Raw genomic sequence first — 21054 nt, 5'->3', positions numbered from 1 at the left:
TGAATTGGAGCTGATTTTGCGCAATGGGTAATTAGACAAAAAAAAAAAAAAGTTGAAAAACCATATGATGTTTATGTTAAGTGAAGTTTCTGTACGAACGATGTAAAATGAATTTCAGAAAGAAGAAAGCCACTCCTTAGTCATCCCAAATTTGACGTAGTCTACCTTTAAGAACCTGGGTCTTGGTGAGTCAGATAAAAATAACTTAAACTTAGACAAAATGATACAAAAAAACAAACTGTATTTCTAAGGTATATTATAAAAATATAAATTTATATTCAGAGTTCCGTTTTTAGAGCCTCATAACTACTGAATGCTGGCAGTTTAAACCACCAATCGATAACGTCCGCTTTCAGATGTCGTTTCACTTGAAGTCCGGAGGTAATGTGCATGTACCGTCCTAGGCTGTCATATCTGGGCCACTCTACTTCATCTTCTTCTGTAGTTGGTTTCCTGTCAATTAAAGTTTAGAAGTTTAAAAGTCTTAAATGTTCAAGTGATAACATGTTTCTCTTGCTAACATTAAAAGGAAAACGTCTGATGAGTGATTGTTGGGATTAAAGTGCATGAGCTTAAAGAATTTACTTACTGATATTTGGCGAAGTTAGTCCACAGACGAACCATTGTCCGGGAAACTTGTTCTTCGTCCGGTTTTGTCTTAGGGAACTGTTCTTTAAAATTGAACATTATAAATAAATCATCAGCATGACACACTCCTGCAAAGATATAGCTCTTATTATTTGCATGAAAAGGTATATTAGTAAAACGTACGAGTATCGTACTTGATACAATAGTCAACGAAGACCTGATTTTTTTTTTTTCATTGTTAATTATCAACTGAGGCTCACACCTCTAAAGGATTCTAAATATCAGAGCAATCAGGGGACTTAGCGAGAAGAAAAGAATGCCCTCCCTATAAAAAGGCATTGTAAACATTAACTATTTTTTCGTCCTGAACTCATCTATTAATGGTTAAACAAACATTTCCTACTATTCTTCATTATGTTCGTAATGATTAATTGCTAGATAACGATTGATAGCCTAGTCATAGAACTGTTTTACCAGTTCGTTTTCAGTTTGGGTGAAGTGGTCTGTGTGGGAGTATTAGTGATTTCTCTCGAGTGATCTATACAGCATAACCAGTTTTTTGATACAATCGCAGTTCTAAGAGCGATCTCATATTACTGGCTAAAGATAATATAAGACTATTGTAGAACAGAAATACAGACCCGGTTTTGTGTTATATTAGATTCTTAATTGGCCGAACTATTCGTAATAAAGGATAAAAACAACCTTTCTAGACCCCAATGAGCAATTTCTATGAAACCTATATAAATGTTCCTATTCATTTATACTTATCTACAAAGCCGTCATTTTCTAGAAATAAGTTAGACATGTGTCAAAAAAGGGCCATTAGCAGGTATAAGACATAAAAGGAAGAGGGTTTATTCCCAACAAAGTTTTCGTGGCAAAAGTATGGTTTGGTGCATAGTGATGACCGCCAGAAAAGTTAACCAGGAATGCTGCCCTACCTCAAAATTTGAAGAACTACAAGCCCTCAAGGCTCCTATAGGTTATTGCACCCTGGTAATTAATGACAAAAAACATTACCTAGATCCCCTAAATCTCCGAACGTATCCGTGTAGCTTGTTCCACCTCTGTAGTCGTAGAGGTATTGATAGACAGGTCCTTTATGCCTTCTCAACGCATCCCCCATTGGATATACTATATACGCGTCGGAGAAAAGCTAAATAAAAAATATATATATTACATTAAAAAAAAAAAAAAAAAAAAAATTGGTGTCGAACACTCACACAACTGTATTTTACTATAATTATTTCAGTAATAATAATTAATCAATTATTAGTTTTAGTTTTGCTGAAATCAATTAGTCGAGTGGAGGCAGAATCAATTAGTCTTTCGCTCAGTACCGGACTATATTCTAGTAGTAAGACCACTGTAACACAGGAAGGAACACTTTTTTTTCACGATTTCTCGAAATTTACTCCAGCTGATTGTTTTATTATTATCAACTTATAAATTACTTCCAGCGCAAGTTTCTCTTTGAGAACAAAGTGCAGTAAATGAAACAATGAGTAAAATTACAAATTTTCAGTGAGCGTCCACAATAAATTTTTTGGAGTTATGCTCTAAAACCATTCCAACCAGTTTATTAGATCTTGTCATACTATACTGAGTAAGCCTTATTTCTTTATTACAGGAGATCTGGTGGAGCGGCAACGTCCCGTTTCTCTCAGTTTTGTTTTCTTACAGTGATTCTTGATAATATTTAGGCCAACTAAGTAAAATATCTTATTACTAAGAAGTGAAAGAAAAAAAGTTGTCTGAGTGTTCGCACCAGACATACATATATTATTACAATTTCCAAGTATGTATGTACACACTTCATGATCTCCTGTATGTACTCACTTTAAAAAGAGTTAGTTGCTACGAGAAAATTTTATAAAGGCAGTTACAGATTATAAAAAGCAAGTGTGAACACTTACAGCTTCGTGTCCACTCAATGCTGATTGCAATGTGACCGGTTCCGGAAAGTATTTTTCTTTTACAAGTCTTGTGGTTTCCTTTGCTTTGGGACAAGATTCATCTAGGTTCAGTAGACGAAACAAATAATCATCTAAGTTGTCAATAAACTGTTGAACAGACGAATCTCCTTGTGATTTCAAAGCTGTAGAATGAGAAGAAAGAATTACTTTCAGGAACAATTCACGAGATATAATGAAGAGATCATCCAATCCTCTAGGCCTAGGGGGAAAAAAATGATGACTCACATAAGACATCGACTATGGTAATTTTTAAACCGCAATCGAGTAAATGACATTTTCTTGAATTTTTTTTTTTTTTTTTGCTTTTTTTGGCACTGGCTTCCGCCATACAGCCAGCATCGTCTAGGTGCTTATCACTAGAATATCACTCACTCTCCATTCTTACCTACAAATACATTCGCTTCACACATTCATCATTCTACTATATACCGCTATTTACATAAACTACTGCTAATGGATGGAGCAGCACTCTGTGCTCCTCCCATCCTTATAGCTTAACCAAAATTAAAATCACGTAATCCTTCTCTAAGCATTTTCTTCCATTCATTCTAATTCGGCTATAGCTTTTAAATACATTCATATTTCATTGCTAGCTCTGCTATCGACTTAAGCACATAAATGTTGGTGGAGAATATGTCTTCGTAGCGAAATGGTGCATCTAAATACCTGTATATATCGTCAAACATTCGTTTCCTTTCTACCACATAACGTGGACATATCATTATTACATGTTTGAAATCCTCCTCCTCATTGCGATCTACGCAAAGAGGAGAGGACCTTTTGTTGATCCTGTGTAGATACGATCCGCACACCGCGTGGTTCGCTCTCAGCCTGCTTATTGTCGTAACAACCCATTTATTAGTGACAGTTCCCTTAAACCATGGTTGTCTAGGTAACTGATCTGCCATAGTTTTATAGAATCTACCTTTATCACCATTATTGTAATCTGTCTGCCATTTTTGTAGTGCTGCTTTTGCAATCTTGAATCTTAATTAGTTCGAAAAAATTGCGAAAAATTACAAAAATTTATGCATTTAAGTGTCCGCTCCGTACGACCAAATATTTGGATATTTATTTTTATTTACGCTGAATTCCCATTAATAATACAAGGTAATGAGAACGTACATTGTAATGAAATGGCCCTGGTCAAAAAATCTTTGAAGCTATTTTTGAGAAAAAAACTGGAAAACAGATACTTACAAGCAACCTTAAAAGCGCCTTCATTACTTACAATGCCTGTCAACCAAGGCAATGTAGTCTCTTGTTTTAACGCATCAAAAGGTAAGAATGCTCCTTCGGCAAATGGCTCTTCTACTGGACAAAATACAACTGGCGGATCAAAATCCCAATACTGCAAGATAAAGTTGTATCAAAATTTTCGCAACGTACTTAACGGTTTAGGTAAGTACTAAAACTATTATAATATGAACTCTGGCTTTTAGCAGATCTTGAAAACTCATTTCTTTCTTTATTTGCAAAACTTTTCGGCACGGATGTTTGCCCTCACCAGGGGCTGGTGAATAATGAAAAAAAATTGTTGCCAACAATAAAGAATAAATAAAGTAAATAAAATAAAACTCCATCTAACTAATAAAATACTGAACAACCTAAAATGAAAACGTGGTTCGATTTGAATTTTAGAATGAATCTGAAGATTGCAAAGTTTACCGAAACGTCCAAATTTATAAAAAAGTTAAAAAGAAAAAATTAGATGAGACCAGCAACACAAGGATTTGTATTAAACGATAATTACATACCAATATCACTATTTGCAAGCCCCTCAAAGACTGTCTGCAATGTAATACTCACTAAGAATTCAATTTCTGCTCTGATTAGCCTTTTTGGGCAAGTATTCTGCAGACACTCTAATAATTCTTTATCCTTTTTTCCTCCACAGCCAACAATTTCTGCTAATCGTTCAGCCTGATTACGTGCTTTTCCCGGTTCACATATTGCCCATAATCTATTCACTACTCCACTCTGCGATATGGCTCCTTTTAAAATGCCTAAAAGTAACAGACAAATTTAATTTTAGACTAATCACGTTTCTTTATGAATACAAGGTATGTATAAGCTCTACAGGGTTTTATCGCCTTTGCGATTTTTTTTTTTGAAAGTTAAAGTTAATCCTTACCTAAACGCTAAAACCCCTAGATGTGCAATTTTTTATTACTAAAATCGAGTTGTTTTTTTTTTTTTTTTAAATTACGTGCAACTTAGAACGAAGGCAATAATTGGTTTTAAAATGTGAAACTATTAATACATTTATTTATAAACTGAAAGAACTTTGTAAGTGAAAAGTTTGTAATGTATTCGATTGAATTTCTTGGACGAAAATTCAGGACCCACTACTGTTCAGGACTTAAAATCACATACTTTTGCTTAGCGGTGACATAAGATGATAATGTGCACTGGCGCCTCCCGCACTTTCACCAAACACGGTGATTTTTTCATCATCTCCGCCGAATGCCTTGATGTTCTCTTTCACCCAATGTAAACCCATCGATTGGTCTTTTAGGCCGAAATTCCCAGGAATAATGCTGTCCTCAGTGCTCAGAAATCCTTCAAAATCAGAAAATTCACAATGGTGATTTATGTTGGCTAAATTTATAACAAATTCATCTATTTTGCTCAACTGACCTAAAGTTCCCAGTCTATAGTGTATGTTCACCAATACTACATTACCGTCCATCAAATAGTCAGCATTATCTTTTAGTCCAGCATTTCCGCATCTGAATCCACCTCCATGTGTTTGCACAAGTACAGCTAATTTTTCTTTTGGATTTATCTGAAAGATATTCTGATGTGATTATCATATACTTAATATTGATATAAATAACTTGATTGATATTAAGTTAGCTAAATAATTTGTATTATTCCTTTGTACGCACTCTAGAGAAGGCTATCTTAGCCGAAAGTTGGAGAAAAACAAGATAATATTTTTTTAGTTTTTTGACCGCTTCTCAATACTCCAAAAACAACTTACGTTTTATTATTGATAACATTTTTTTATGGTTATTTATGTGATTTCTAGATAAGCGATCAGATATTCAATTACCAAATTTGTATGTATAACAGACATTGATTTCGGCTACTGATCTCAATTCCTCTGAGCACTTCAAGTATTGTTGATGATTATTAAGTACATAAGTATTAATTGTTGACAGTACCTTGTTTTTCTCTCTCTTTTTTAAACACTTAAATGAGATACAGTTTTAAGTAACTAAAAATAAATAAAACTCAAGGCTATCTGGCTAATTTATTCACAGAATCACTTGAAATATTTTTTCCTTCAAAACTGTTTAAATTACCTTTCACAGGCCACTTTCAACTAGAAAAACTATTTGCTTTACTCAAAACTATTATTCTCAACTATTTGCTTTTATTAAAGGCTATAAATCTGTCAAATCTTAAAGGTGCATTTATTTATGTGAGAAATATATTCTCTTTTAAAATCCAGTAATCACTGAACACGCACATTTTGAGAATAGTTACTTCAGTACGGAAAAAATAGAATTGAATGTGTGGAATATCTGTCAGAGGTCACTCTAACTCAATAACACTTCAGAAGCAAGACAAAAGTACCTCCTCCCCTCGAATCACTTAAAATGAAGTTAGTTTGCTTTTCCTGAGCTTGTCTGATTAACTCGAATCGATCTGATTTTTAAACGAATTTGATCGATCAGTATGGCCAAACTGGTTATCAGTTACCTTCTTTCCACTGATAATTGGCGCCGCAAAACCTATAAAAACCGTATGCTGATAAATATTTTTTTACCTAAACGTTACATAATTTTAGATAAAGAAGCGGCCGAAATCAGCAATCTTTATCATGAAACTGTTATCTCTAGATCTTATGGTAAGTATAATATGTTTTTTTCTGAATTTTAAAAATAGTAACCAAATATATTTTTGTAGCTATTAAGATACAATTTCCTATTTTATTTTCATTTTGAAAAACAAAATTTTTTTTTTTTTAACAACAAATAAGATAAATCACTCAATAAAATTTTAATTTAATAATAAAGTAATTTATTAATGTGAATTGCTCCTAAAAACTGCTATTTTCTCAAAGTATGCATTGGTTTCTTGTTTAGTTATTCGAAAGAAGGTTTCTAGTAAATTCCTTATTAATAGAGACTATTAATGAATTTCTAACTTACGTCCGGAGTGTAAACGCTCAGGTAAAGACAGTCTTCTTGTCCCCATGTTTCGTTTCTTAAAAAGTGGTGATACAAAGGCACTTGCAAACATAGTGGCATTTCTTTGGTTGCATCCAACACTTCCTTCCAAGGTTCAGCACGTGTTGGATTCTTTATGCAAATAATATTAAATTTAAAATATTAGATGCGCCCCTTAGGATTCTTGCGTGCTTTGAATTATATTGTCCAATTGGAAATATAAATAAGTTATTGAAATCAATACCTCTTAATGAAATATTACTAATAAACCATAATATAACTTACCTTAAGCCTTAATTTGCCAACAGGAGGTTTAGCGTAAGGGATGCTGGTGAAAGCGTAGTAAGTTTTGCCATCTCTAGATTTCCTTTCATCACCCCTAACTTCACCAAGTTTGGTCCTTACTGTTACTGCCAGACATAAACTAATACTGAGTAACAAAAATAATATAAACTTGAACATTTGGAGTAGCATTCACACTCCGAGCGCTAGCATCACAATAACTTCGTTAGATCAGTGATCTCTTTAAACACTTATCTTAACAGTCACGTCCCTACTACTAGATCAGTGATCTCTTTGAACACTTATCTGTGCAGTCACGTCCCCACTACTGACGCTTCCTGTATTGTTCTCCTAACATATTTATAAACCATGATGAAACAGTCTTCTGAACTTATTTTTTTTTCTTGCTACAAAAATTTGAACAAGTAGTTTGACCATTTTTGCCCGAAATAATTTTACTTTTATAATACTTTAGTTGCTATAATTTTTTTGAATTATACAAAAACAAATATTTGAAATGCGATTTTCTAATATCGCACATTTTTTCTTAAGATTCTGTTTTAAGAATGGGCAAACACTGTCTAGAAGTCGGCCGGCAGTGCACCGATAAAGGTTTAGGGTGCCTTTGGCCTCCGATGAAGTCGTGGTTTATCACAAAAGAAAATTTTCTGTATAAATATCAATTGGTAAAAATGAATATTTGTTTCAATTGAACTATAGACGCTTGTGGAGACTACCAGTCCAACGATCTAATCTTTTACATAATAATCAACGACTAATGTACTCATCTATACTAAAGCCCTCCTGAACTGTTCAACGAAACGCTCCAGTATTCAAAGAATTCTCCGCTCCTTTAATTTACGCTCCATATTATGTTGGTACTCTTACCATCCACACAGACAAAGTTTTGATGACAAGTTCGAACAACCTGACTTACAAACGGAATTTCAAGTCATGTTCGAACTCGTCAGATCTTACAGTCTCATTTCAATCCTCTTATGCGCCTTTCTTTTTTTCATATTCACTAAATTTTAAATCGCGTTATTGCGGCAAAGTTATAATCGCATTCTGCTTAAACTAGTTATAAAAAAAATGACATTGAAAAATTGCCAGACCAACCTGTTTCATACTTGATCTTCAGACTATTCAACTTTGTATAAGATATAAAACCTGAACTTCTGGTTTCCTTCTTTATAACAAGAGAATTCCCCACTTAATCTATAACCAGAAATTGGTAATTTATGCCGTACAAGCCCATTTAACAACTAAGTAATTTAAAATATTTTTTTAGTATTTCTCTATGAAAAATTTGCCAGAATCAACGCTCAATATTTTTAATTAATAAAATCTTATTTGAGAAATTTTGCACAAACACTATGTATGATATGGCTTTATGCCTTCCGCCGACGTGGAATTAATAGCAGGGCAAGATTGAAGCCGTTTCTAAGAAAATATCAAAAACAATTGAAAAATATATAATTCATCTAAAGAGCGGAAGAGAAATAATAAGAAATATTTTATTGGTTTGACACCCACGTAAATCTTAGATTCGAGTTGTCTGCCCTTAGATTTTCTCTTCCAAGGAATTTCTTACAGTTCACTGACTATTTATGAAAGGTTGTTTTCTTTTAAAGAGAGAACCCTGTCCGAAGACCAGGATGCCAATGATATGATAAAGGATCCGGATGCCAATCACTAAAAGATGTTCCAAAGCAAAGATGTTTTGTGATTTCTTGTAAGGTAGGCCTTGTAAATAATTTAATGGTGAGTATGAGAAATCAGTAGAGCGTACGTTTGCAAGTAGCCTCCGTCCGCGATGTCTAAAAATCAAAACTTTCTTGCATAGTTCTGGCATTGCCATGAAATTTTGTTTTTGTGAAGTTGGCACTCATACAGTAAGACTACATTATCATTTAATGGTCTCCTTAATCGATCGAATACTTATCTCTTTATAGTAACCAGGTTTTCGAAGGTGTTTTCCGTTGAAGTGGTTTTAACTGAAATATCATGAAGAAAATTCTACCTGTTGGTGGTTTATCGTCAACACATCAAAAAATATAAATAGTCTACACCGCAACTTTCAAAAACTGATGAAATGATTTTACTGATAGAAACTGTACAACGACTGTCTTTAATTTGTCGATTTGTCTCGTACCTCTTCATTGCATGATACAAAGATGATACGAAACGATTTGGTCTGTATCAACTCACAGAGCCATGTGTACAAATCTTCTTCTTCTTCTTCAAAGTCTTCAAAACGAAAATTCTACAGTCAATCACTTACTTTTGTACTGCAAACAAGGTGAAGTTAGAAATAGTACGTGAGTAAAGGAAAAGAACATTCGATCAAGAGTATTAGAAACATTCAATCTGCCAATAGATAAAAAAAGATTTATTTTAATTTTAGGCACGTCGAAATGGCAGATAGCGACCGGGGTCTTTTTCAGTACCCTTCCGGCCTCAATCAGTGTTCTCCCTTTATTGACAACACTGACTATCGCTGGAACAATTTTAGATTTTCCACAGAAATAAGAACCTTGCACAAAACAATCAACTCAGATATTAACTAAAAATATCTAATGTTTTTATTGTCATTTATAAACTAAAGTATTGCTACTTTTATTTCATTTAACAAAAATCAATGTATAAAATAACAAGTTGTGTTTATATTAGCTCAAAAAACCAAAAACAATAAAATATTTTTAGTCAATTGGTTATTACTAACAGTTTTACTGAATTGCTAATCTATACAAATAATAAATTTACAACAATGTGTTTGAACTAATAGTTGTGTTAAAAAAAAAACCTTGACAACATATAACCAAAACTAATTAAATTAAAAACATGGAATACTTATTATAGATGAAATTTTGAAGAATTATGACAATTATGAATTCATTAAATAAAATTGAAAAATTAACAAAATAATATTATTTCTCTAATAGGAATAGGAAGACATAATTTGAAAGTCTTAAAAGAATAAGTTCTTAATAACAATAATTGTGGCAATTATAAAACACGTAGTAAAACATATCGCTTTGTTTTATCATGCCTTTAAAGATAATAAAAAAATTAATATTTTACCAACTGGTATGTTTCTGCTTTCATTTCAGCCATCTTATTCAGTACTATTCCGCTGTAAAGCACATATCTGGTACGAATAACACAAATCCATAACTTCGACTTTCTACAATACTCGCATTCTACTTTTTATGTTTATTTATTTTATTAATATTTTTTACTTCGTGAGATAATCACTTAACATCATTCTTACTAATTAATTTACAGAGGTAAGTTTCCAGTTCTTTTTAAGCTTTCTAGTTTGTTTTTTGCTTAAAATACAATTCTTTTTACAGTTTATATTTTTCTCCTCTAAATCTTAACCCTATAAGATAATGCTAAAGTATTTATTCTAGATAAATAACAACCCTTTAAACTCAAAATACAACACAATTACATCAAATTTGGACACTGTCCATCTGTTTAGCTGTAAGTAATTCTGCAATATTTGTAACCACCAGTAACAATGAAAATGAGTAAACATTAATTAAATCTTACTGTTATTTATCAACACTTTGTTTGATCTCATAACATTAATGAGAAATTTAATTTTAGTATTAGCACCCAACAATTTCCTTAACTTCTTATGTAGTCAATATCCAAGACATTACACTTTCTTAATTGATGTATCTCAAGCTTATTCACTACTTTTTGCTTCAAGTATGATGTCAACCAAAATTGTTTTTCCACTATTTCCCCAGCAAATACGTTTGGTAACCGAGAATTTGGCATTTGTAACCCTTTTAAATGCTGAGTTCACATGTACATATGACCGGAGATGATTTCAATAATATAGTTATTAGGAGTACATTAAAGGAAAGTGTGTATTTTTTATGAAAAAAGTACACGATTTTTCATCAGTTTCATCGGAGAATTAAGCAGCACATAAATTTATAATATTAAGCTATATTTTAAGTAAATAAGTATAAAAAATAATACATAAACCAGAAGCTAACAACGTGCGCTTTTAAAAAAATTATTATAAATAATGTTAAGTAATTTTCCTCATGTTTTTAAAATGATATCATGCAAGACAAAATAAATAAAAGTAAAAGTTTATTACTATAGATATTCAAAACATTTTGCAGAATAATGTTGGTGGGAGAGATAAGAGAGATCTCTGAATAGAAGAAAGCCTGAACTCAGTCTAAAAAAACCAATACAACTCCACCGGTTTTACCCGAAAAAATGTTTTAAATATGTTTTAGGTAGATTTGGCCAGTGTGCAATAAATCTTGAAGATTGTTGGAATAATTTTCTAAAATCTCAACATAAAAAAGTACCTACTATATATTTGAAATTTTGTTGCTACCACAAATTTAACTTTATATAGGGATTAATAGAGACACGTGATAAAATTGTATAGAACATTGGACATGGCGACAGTTGGTGAAGAGTCTGAGACATAACCGCACTCAGCATCCCAATAAAATGAAATTCTGGAATGCTGCGTTAAATACACATCACAAATAGAACTGCAAAGTGGAATGCGTTTATTAAATTTAGAAGAAAACTGCTTGTTAATTTGCAGAAAAACTCAAAACCACTCTCGCAGACAGGCTCGTACAATATACATCATTTTTAAGATATAAGTATTAGGTGGAATGGTAACCTAAAATTTATGGCTCTATATAAAGAAAGTACCCATCCAAAGACAAGTTATCAAAAATTTAAATAATTACTTTTTCTTTTTTACTTCCACTTACTAAGATGATTAATTGCATCTTTTAACTTTTTACTTGCCATCCAGGTTTCTTATTATCCAGTTTTTCTAATTTTTGTTTTCCCCAAATTTCTCTAAAAATCTTTCAATGCTTTCACTAATCACAATATAATCCGGTTAAATATTCGCTTTAATCAAACATACTTATAACTATAATCTGACTAGTATAATTTTTGCAATGTCAATTTCTCAAATAATGATTTATTTATTTCAAGAATGACTTCTTTTCTGCGCCACTATTATCCTACCCGGAGTGGAAATTCTTTGTATCACAGCTTCGGTTAATCTTTTTATACACTGTGCAGTTTCTCTTGATTCTTTTCTACTTTCTTCCAGTGCGGCTAATATTGCATCCATCCTCCTACGACTTTCTTCCAGTTGTTCTTTGTGTATCTTAAGTAATGTTTTTACCAATCCAGCGTTATTTTCATGTTTTGATTCCGTATTACAGCCAGCATTGTCATTTCTATTCGGCGTAATCTGTTTAATATTTTCCTGTCAAAAATTTTAGTAATGAATTACCTAAAGTATTGACAATTATTATACATGTACAACATCTAAAAATACTTCACGGTACGTTTTAATATAAACAGTGAAGGCTGCTTATAGTATAGCTATATTTTACAAGTAATAATGTACGTCATTCATATTAAGATTTTTTTGAATATGTAATGAGTTTTTCTTTATTCTACATTGGATTATAAACAATGTAGAAGATATAAGTTGAAAAACTCATTATTACAAATTCATAATAATTGAAAAAAGGACTAGAAATTAAGAAATCTTAGCGTTTCCTACATAAACAATAAAATCCGACCTTACAATACGTGCAACTCGAACAGGAGAGCAAATTTGTAAACTGTTTGGGATTAGTAGCATACCTACGAGCAAACTTAGCCCACTCTCACTCGCAAATAGGACAGATCCATACGAGCTATGACTGTGGGGTTAATCCTTCCTTATTAACGATGTCTAATAATCTCTAAACTTTTCTATGCTTTTAATATCCAACTATCATTAAAATGCTTCTGGTAGTTCAAGACCTAACAATGAATCAGCCCTCGAAACCTTCAAGGTAAATCCACTACAATCGTCACAGAATTGACCTTTTTTAAAAAAACAAAAAAAAAGGCTTTAAGTAGGTAACTTCACCGATTGTTTATTAACAGAGCGCAAATTAAAGCTGCAAATATCAATAAACGAAATGTTTTCATTTGTAGAAAATTATTTAGATTAGTCAGATTAGTAGTCTTGGGAACCCTAACAGCTACGATTCAGACCTTGATCAGCTGATCAAGTAAATTACTTTACATATGAAAGGTCATCTCTAAAGAGCTTTAAGGGCCATTATATATATTTTTTTTTCACGTTCAAGAAAAAACAATTATTTCGTTTAAGAGCGAAAAAAACAAAAAGATTTTATTAAAAGGCGAAGACATTTTTATCTTTTTGGGGAGTGAACTAAACTTCGCAAGTTTTTGTACAAGAAAATTAAAATATCTACTAAACTAAATAAAGATATGAAGAAAAAAAAATAAGGAGAAAATGACTTTAATTATTAATTAAAAATTACATACCAGTGAGGTATATAGATGATCTGAGTTATAAACTGTGTCACTTAAGTCAACGGCCATTCGGTCACCCTCTTCTTCTACACTGATACCAACATCGTCTGAAGAAGGATCGATAGAAACACTCTCTGCTACTTCTTCCAGCAAATCTTCACTTTCATTAATAATGTCTCTGACCTCTTCCATGTAGGCTGGACGATAAAGCCCTTGATCACCAGTTTCCTTAAGGTCTTTCATATAGGTTCTATAGCCTCCTTCTAGTTGAGTCCATTTCTTTTTTACAGTATACCTAAACTCGAGGAAAAACTGATAAGTAATAATGTTGAATCATTAATATATTTTTCAGCATCATTTATACTGTAAACTTGAAATATCTCAATAGTTAACAATGTAAGTGAACTGAACTCCTAAAGATAAATATAAAAATAATTGTCTTTCATGTGTAAAGAAACATATCTTTAACGGTTTACAACAAATTCTTTCATAACTAAATTGGCTTTTACATCCAAATAAGATTCTTGTATTTTTTGTAAATCTGCTTCGGAGTTAAGTACAGCAATAAAATACACTTTTCTTACCATTTAACATCGGGATTTATTTCCTTGGCCACTTCTTCCCAGACATGTTTGGGATTATCTTTGTTTCTTACAACGTCAGGATAATAGTGTCTCATTGCTTCAAGAAGAACATTCATCCTTTTGTCAGTCCAATCGACTGTAAAAGAAAAACAAGTTGATTCTATTGGATTTGTACTCTTTACTAATCAAAGTTAGATTAGCATTTTGAAAGAAACATATCCTAAGAAAAAATGCCTATTATTTTATATTTAGAATACAAATAATAAAATAAAATATTCATCTCTTAATAAAAATAAGAAGTTATTATTAATCAATACATGTGCTTAGTTGATAATGGTGCTTCATAAAAGGTACTCCCTTGATCCCAGATCGTGTCAAACTGATTTTGTTAGAACTTCAAACAAATGTAAAACATAGTTTTTCACAAATAAATACGCGATTATGACAAAATTTATTCGAAAACGTGTCCGGAACTATTTTACATTTTAACTACGTTTTCTCGGGAAAGGAAAATTGTGAGAATTTATTCTAGGACTTCGGTGTAGATAATGTGGATTATCTGGACCAAGAAACAAAAACAGCTGGTATTAAATAGGGGCATAGGTTATTAAGCCCAAATGGCCAAAGCAGACATGGCTGGACAGTGTGTTTTAAGACCACCAAGAAGCCGACATTTAGAAGATGGTCTCCAAAGGAAAAAGAATTCTGTACTTATATATATATATATTTAATTTAGAACTAAATATCTGAGTAAAATAGCGAAGATTATTTAGCGAATGAAAGAAATTAAGTTTAACATAAATTTGTCCAAAAAGAAATGGATTATAATTAAAATGAAAAAATATTTACATCCATGCGTGGTTATTTTCTTTTGTAATCCCTGCATTTTGATTGGTTCATCCAGTATTTTAGAATCATCTACAACCAAAGGCGAACTATTTTATTATTACAATTATTATAATTACAAAAAAGTGCAAACGAGGGTCTGCCATTTTAAGTTAAAAATAATGAAATTTCTCTCACACTTTAAGTAAGTATATTTAGTGAAGTAAATAAAATGACAAACTGCAACTTACTAGAACCTTCTTGCAGTTCTGAAATTGGTACATTTGTTGATTGTATTTCTACTACCAAAGTGTCAACTAAACAAATGAAAAGACAAATACAAATTTCACAATAATTTCAAACTGTTCAAATAAAATTATTCTTACTGACAACACAGTGTACATCTTATAGTACCGAGTTATACCCAACATTTTGAACCTCTTAGGAGTTGCTGAGTTTAGACTAAAAATAACGCATTTGTAGCATATAGATAAATTTTTCAGAATCTTCCAGGCAGAAAGTCAAACCCAGTTTAACTACTAAGGAAACATCAGGAATAGGAATACCGTAGCCTAATCTACAGCCAGGCCACCATTCAAGCGATAAGTTCACTTAATGTCGGCTCAAAAATGTTTTGGGAATACCGGCAGGAAAAAAATACCTTTTTTGGGGGGTACAATGGTATTTTGGGCCTGAATCCTATAGTGCGAGAAGCGAAAGATCTCTCTAAGAACATCTCAGAAATGAAGCGTGTCTCGATTTCAGACAAAGGCTTTGTGCGTTTAAGAGTTTCCCCGAGGACCATTGTCGTCTCAAGAGGGGAAAAAAGCTGGGCTTTGAACGTAATAGCTACGGACAACTACTACTACTGATAATAACTACTGATTCTATGGTGATTTGATGGACAATTCAATATTCCGCCTAACGACTACAACACCATCTTTCGAGGAAGATTAAGAAGCCTAGAGTTACTATTTGCTGAAGAAGGATTTATTCTCCGTAGACTCTTCCTAGATTCTGAGAAATCTAAATTTGAAGACTGTGGCAACAGCAAATACACAATAGACCTTTATCTGCATTGCACTAAATCCAGTCAAAAAAAGAAGGTGCTGCAAGACTTGGTAGGGGCTGTGGGACATTATTTTCCTAGTCACTCCCTTCTATAGAGGATGATTTTATATTCGTAATCAGTTCATCTAAAATAATATTTTATGGTAAGACAAACATTGTTACATAGTGACTTGGCAATTCAGACATCACTGTACATTGAAGCATAACTTTTTGTTCGCCGGTTTTAATGGGTGGTGGAAAGTTGCGTGTTTATTTCAGTCAGCTATTTTAAGTAAATAAAATAATCTCATATCACGACTTTGTTCAAACATCAATATGTAAAAATATCAGCTGTTTCAGATATAAATTTGGGGAGCCGAAGTAAGAAATAAACTGTAACCCAAACTAAATTCACCATCTGGACGAGACCTTGACGTAACCCTTTATGTATTGCTGGGGACTGCCAGAGTAAATTCTAATCAATGACTTCTTTGCTGACAATATAATCAAAATGTTTTGTCCGAAAATTCTCTTTTTTCTTGATATGACATAAATGCAAGGACTTAGTTTATAGTAAACTATTTACTTCTTCTTCTGATACCGAAATTAGCTTCACATGTTTAAAACTCAAGTATTTTACTTACTATTTTTCAAATCATTGTTTTCTTCTTCTTTTACTTCAGGAGAAAAATAATGCAAACCTGTAACGTTTTCAATAAATGTATGATCAATCATTGCTTAAACATCAGTATTTTATTAAGTTAAATAATTAGTTAATAAATTTATTATGGAAGGGATTATCTGAGTGGTTAGCAAATACTGGATTCCAACGAGGAGATCACGGTTTCGAATCCAGCAGCTGGCCCTTAGATTTTCTCTTCCTAGGAGCTACTTACAGCTCACTGTTCAAAGATTTACAGTGTTGTCTGTAACGAAAAAACACTGTCCGGTGACCGACAGTGCACTGAAAAAAGCTCTTTTTTAAAGTTATATAAAATTAATAATATGAATAAAATTAATTATACCCTTTAATGAAATATTGTTGCTAGAAGACATTTCATCACCGGAGTCTTTGATTGGAGTTCCATCTGAAAAATTATTTAAAAAATATAAATGCACAGATACTAAATTATTGTGAAGTGGTTGTCTCCAGACTTCTATAATTCTTCTTTATGAACAAAAGATTTCTTTTGTTAAACGATTGAGGTACGACTTAAGTCGATATGTTCAATATATTCAAGAAATATTTTGAATAATTCAAGAGAGAATTAAATATATGTTTAAATGTTATAATCTATAAAAAAAAAAAAAAAAAAAACTAATTTTAAATCATTTTTTGTTTTTACAAAAAAACTTTACAAATCGAAAATCCATTTAATTTATGTAAAATGAATATTGTAGAATATGAATGAAAGACAAATAAACAATTGCTTCATTGATGAACTGTTCTTCGTAATAAAGTCCTTAACATGTAAAGCTGATGTATTAAATTTTAAACAAAAAATTAATTTAAAGGTTTAATTACTATCATGTTTGGTTCGTAATTCTAAAGAATCTGGCAACTTTGGTTTGATAGGTGACGTTAAAGAGACATCAGATTAAACTAGTTAAGAAATCGTTAATTAACATAATGGACGCTAATGACAGAAAACTTAATGTATCTTTGATTTTTTTTTTTCTTTTTTACTTCCTTCTTACAAAAATATCGAACTGGAACTGGAGAGTCATTCAACATAAGTCCTTTGCGGAGAGTTTTGCTATGTAGCACAGGATGGTAACTGGTACAATCTTCTGACATGATTGTTTGTTCCTCATTATTATTCTCATTTAGTTACTTGTCCGACACTAGGTCTACAACATTTCTCACGGGAAATAAATAAATAATAGAAACTATACTTCAGCTCAATTTTCATGAAACTGAATATTAATTCTCTAGAGGTTGAAAACATAGATCTATTCATAAATCCATGTTCTACTTTTTAGGTTGAACGTTAGTGGCTCCAAAGTCGAGAAAATATATGCGAACAGAACAACTTATACTATAAAACCAAAAATCGTGTAAAAAAGTTCCTTATAAATCTGAGAATAGTTTTTTTCTTTTAATCTATTAAAAGAAAAAGCCATGATTTTATCTAGGATACTTTCAACTAGACATCTTGCTGCTTCTGCCAGGAATTGTTGCGATCTTATCAAAATTCTGAATCGGAATGACTAGAGAGTGATATTTTAAACTGATTAATTTTGAGGATATGCGTTGGGGCGCCATTTCCGAAGAAGTAGCAAATGTATTCACCTCTAGGGAGATATCTTCTTCACAGATAAAGCGCTTACACATACACCACTAGTGTTCAGAGAAGTGTACAATCCAAAGGTTAATGGAAATTTAACACGTTGCTACAATTCCAAGTTTCGAAAGAAAGAGTCTATGTCCGGAGATAGTGTTTACAATATCGAAGAACACAGTTCGAATGTGGGAATGATTCAGGGTCAATGACTTCAGATGTAGATATGCTTAACAGACCTAGGTTTTTAGCGAGGTAGCCATAAGTATTTTGGCATTACGTAGACTTTAATTTTTAATAAATTTACACGGAATTTTTGAAGTGTCTTAGTGACAATACCCCATAACTTTTATAAGAGAGCCGCAATAGTTTTTAAATCGCACTAAATTTAGCTTTCAGAAGTCAATATGGTTTGCCCAAATTAGTTAAAGCTGTCAAGAACTCAAACCAAAATTTGAAACTGTTACCTTCATATAAGAGTACAGAATCATCTTGGGTAGTCAAATTGATTTTGGCTCTTAATGATTGAGCACGCAAGCGTTTCCTTAAATTCTGCATTCTTTTCAAGTAATGTGACATTACCAACATAGGACGAATTTCTGAAGGGGCACTGTAAAAACAGAATGTTATGAGAAAATATGAATTTTTTCTTTTAAAAAAATTAATATTATTATTCCTGTAACAGTTGGAACAATTTCAAGCAAAAGTGTAATTCAATATTTTCAGGGCCTTGCCTCAAGTGAATTCTTGAAAGTTTGAAGAAAGGAAATCATGCTTTTATATACTAACTGCGCCAATTCTTCCTGAAAAATAGTCCTCAACGGAGTTGACTCTACTCTGCATCTTTGATAAAGCCTCTCCGAAAATGCCAACATTTCATATTTGAACAAATCTGGTGGATGATTGTGTTGTCCGGCAGTTTTTATGTGCGTCCTTTGTGCTGAATCAGAAGCCATAGAACCTAAAAAATATTTTCAGATATACCAAAGGTTTTTCAGCATAAACAAAATGTACATAATACATATATATCTGCTCGACCTAACATAAAAACCTAGGTAAATTAAAAAGCAGAAAATAGCTCTCATAATTTTTAGATCAAACGAATCCGATTAAAAGTAAATTATTGCATATGTGCAAATTATAAGATTCCCACTCACCGGTAACTTTGCACCCCGGAGAAGCACATCTCATGTACACTGTTTTTAAATGTTGCCTGTTCACTCTGAAGTAAAAACCATCTCCTACATGATACAAAGTACTGCCAGGTCTTTGGCCTGTTGCTGATTGAACCAACATCTTTCATCAGTTAGTTAGGACCTTTATTAAAAATAAGTTCCTTGAGATTATGAATACATTTTTTAAATCGTATCTTTCATAAGTTTCATGCATTTCAGATCCTAATAATCAAATCTCATTTTGTATGACTAGAAACCATTGATAATTGAATTTCCCCGATAAAAGCTTCAAAAGTTAAAAAAGCTAATCTCAAGAAATCAATTACTTAATTTTGCCTTTATTATTTCTTCAATTATAACATTGACTAACTCTTTAGGATAATTATTTCATTATTTTTAAGAACTGAACACTTAAAATCCAGATTTTTCACTAAAATATTTTAATTTTTTTTTTATATTTAATATTGGCTTAGTTAATGATTAGAATAAGAAAAATAAAATTCTTCACTGAATATTAAAAAAATAATAATAATGTTCATTTATATAAAAAATGCTTCAAATTGAAATACGTTTCTTGGGATTAGGTATGAGTGATAAACATACCGTTCTGCCTATTCCTTCGGCAAATTAAAAATGTAAGTATTATTACAGAAATATTAATATTCACATGATTTAGTACTTTAATTTAGACATAAAAATTACACCACAACGCAGATATTATTTTTAAAATACTTCAGATTATTAGGACTATATACAATTAATTTGAATTAATCCCGCTTTTATACGTGGTGAACGGTAGGATAAAATACACTGAATGCCGAAATGATTTCCAGTCGACAATTCGATCATTTTGCCATAGACGCACTCACAATAGACAAGATGGCCAAAACCCATTTATGACGCTGTACACCAAGACGCATACCACGACTTCAGTGTGGATGCATTCAAAATCAAAAATTTCCCTTTTTTAAAAAATCAGCTCATATTTTTCTTTCTCAAAAATTTCAAGACAATTTTGTTTTACTGCAGATTGTTTAGTTTTGTTTAATTAATTAATAAAATATGAATTTTACAGCTGGAGCAAAACATTCTTCGCTCTGACAATACTTCTTGTTGACAAATTAACTTCAAGCTCGAATTCATCCAACACATTTTACTGATACTGTCATCTAAAATGAGGTTGGTGGAAAAAATACTTAATTGAAATAGTGCTTTAGAACGGAGTTTAATAAAGGACAGTTTCGTCCCCCCTCCAAAAAACAATTTACCAAGAAAAATTAACCAAGTAGAAGTAAACAAAAGTAAAATGGTAGTGTTCATTCATTGTTTTAGGTGACTGAATCATTAATCCAGAACGAAGAAACTATACTGCCAATTTCAGTTGTTATTTTGAATAATGTGAGATCTTTAAAAACAACTCAATAATACCACTTATGAAATAAAAATTATGCAAACCTGAAACCATTAATTTTACTTGACAACAAAAGCAAGTTCTTCCTGAGACAAAATTATGCAAAATGTTTATAAAAGTATCATGTTACTGGACTAACCTACTTAGCAAGAAATATGTATAATAATAAGACGCAAAGCCAGTTGTTGGAAAATAGAGAAATTCACCATCCTTTATAGTCTTTTTATGTGAGCTGGTAAGTGCTATTTATTTCCTTTTGAAAGCATAAAAAATGCCATGGACACACACAACTTTTCTTTAAATTTAGAATTTGTACAAAAAATATAGTTGTTTTTGCATAATAATTCTA

General features: G+C 31.8%; 2 protein-coding genes and 1 long non-coding RNA gene across 7 annotated transcripts in view; 1 reads left to right on the top strand and 2 right to left on the bottom strand.

The window, feature by feature from the left end:
- Positions 1-221: 221 nt before the first annotated feature.
- Positions 222-7335, bottom strand: LOC141448847 (venom carboxylesterase-6-like). Its single transcript, XM_074117602.1, has 10 exons — positions 7034-7335; positions 6731-6880; positions 5208-5355; positions 4944-5129; positions 4377-4573; positions 3768-3918; positions 2508-2689; positions 1612-1747; positions 590-716; positions 222-453 (listed from the first exon to the last, which is right to left on the bottom strand). Exons 1-10 carry the CDS (start codon positions 7220-7222, stop codon positions 279-281), a joined length of 1641 nt encoding a protein of 546 aa, XP_073973703.1. The 5' UTR covers positions 7223-7335; the 3' UTR covers positions 222-278.
- Positions 6068-21054, top strand: part of LOC141448863 (uncharacterized) — a 38142-nt gene continuing 23155 nt past the window's right edge. For 2 of the 3 annotated variants that reach the window (XR_012455236.1, XR_012455237.1), the window contains exons 1-4: positions 6068-6426; positions 8665-8770; positions 20370-20473; positions 20627-20940. This is a non-coding gene — a long non-coding RNA (uncharacterized lncRNA). The remainder of the gene's footprint in view (positions 6427-8664; positions 8771-20369; positions 20474-20626; positions 20941-21054) is intronic. The other variant, XR_012455235.1, reaches the window with a different exon arrangement.
- Positions 9593-20360, bottom strand: LOC141448855 (uncharacterized). Of its 3 annotated transcripts, none has more exons than XM_074117627.1 (11): positions 20164-20360; positions 19277-19436; positions 18909-19080; positions 18587-18729; positions 16863-16925; positions 16482-16538; positions 15039-15104; positions 14812-14880; positions 13963-14098; positions 13391-13673; positions 9593-12308 (listed from the first exon to the last, which is right to left on the bottom strand). In XM_074117627.1, the coding sequence occupies exons 2-11, from the start codon at positions 19413-19415 to the stop codon at positions 12024-12026; spliced, it is 1413 nt and encodes a 470-aa protein (XP_073973728.1). In that variant the 5' UTR covers positions 19416-19436; positions 20164-20360; the 3' UTR covers positions 9593-12023. The 3 variants fall into 3 exon arrangements, with proteins under 3 accessions (XP_073973728.1, XP_073973727.1, XP_073973729.1); XM_074117626.1 differs by having other exon boundaries at positions 19898-20359; XM_074117628.1 differs by lacking the exon at positions 15039-15104 and having other exon boundaries at positions 19898-20360.

The sequence above is a fragment of the Rhodnius prolixus genome, unplaced genomic scaffold, assembly GCF_049639745.1.
Source record: "Rhodnius prolixus isolate KJV_2025 unplaced genomic scaffold, Rpr scaffold_2, whole genome shotgun sequence".
In the NCBI taxonomy this organism is placed as follows: Eukaryota; Metazoa; Arthropoda; class Insecta; order Hemiptera; family Reduviidae; genus Rhodnius; species Rhodnius prolixus.
Note: the sequence above shows the minus strand (reverse complement) of the source record. Positions and strands in the feature narration are given on the sequence as shown.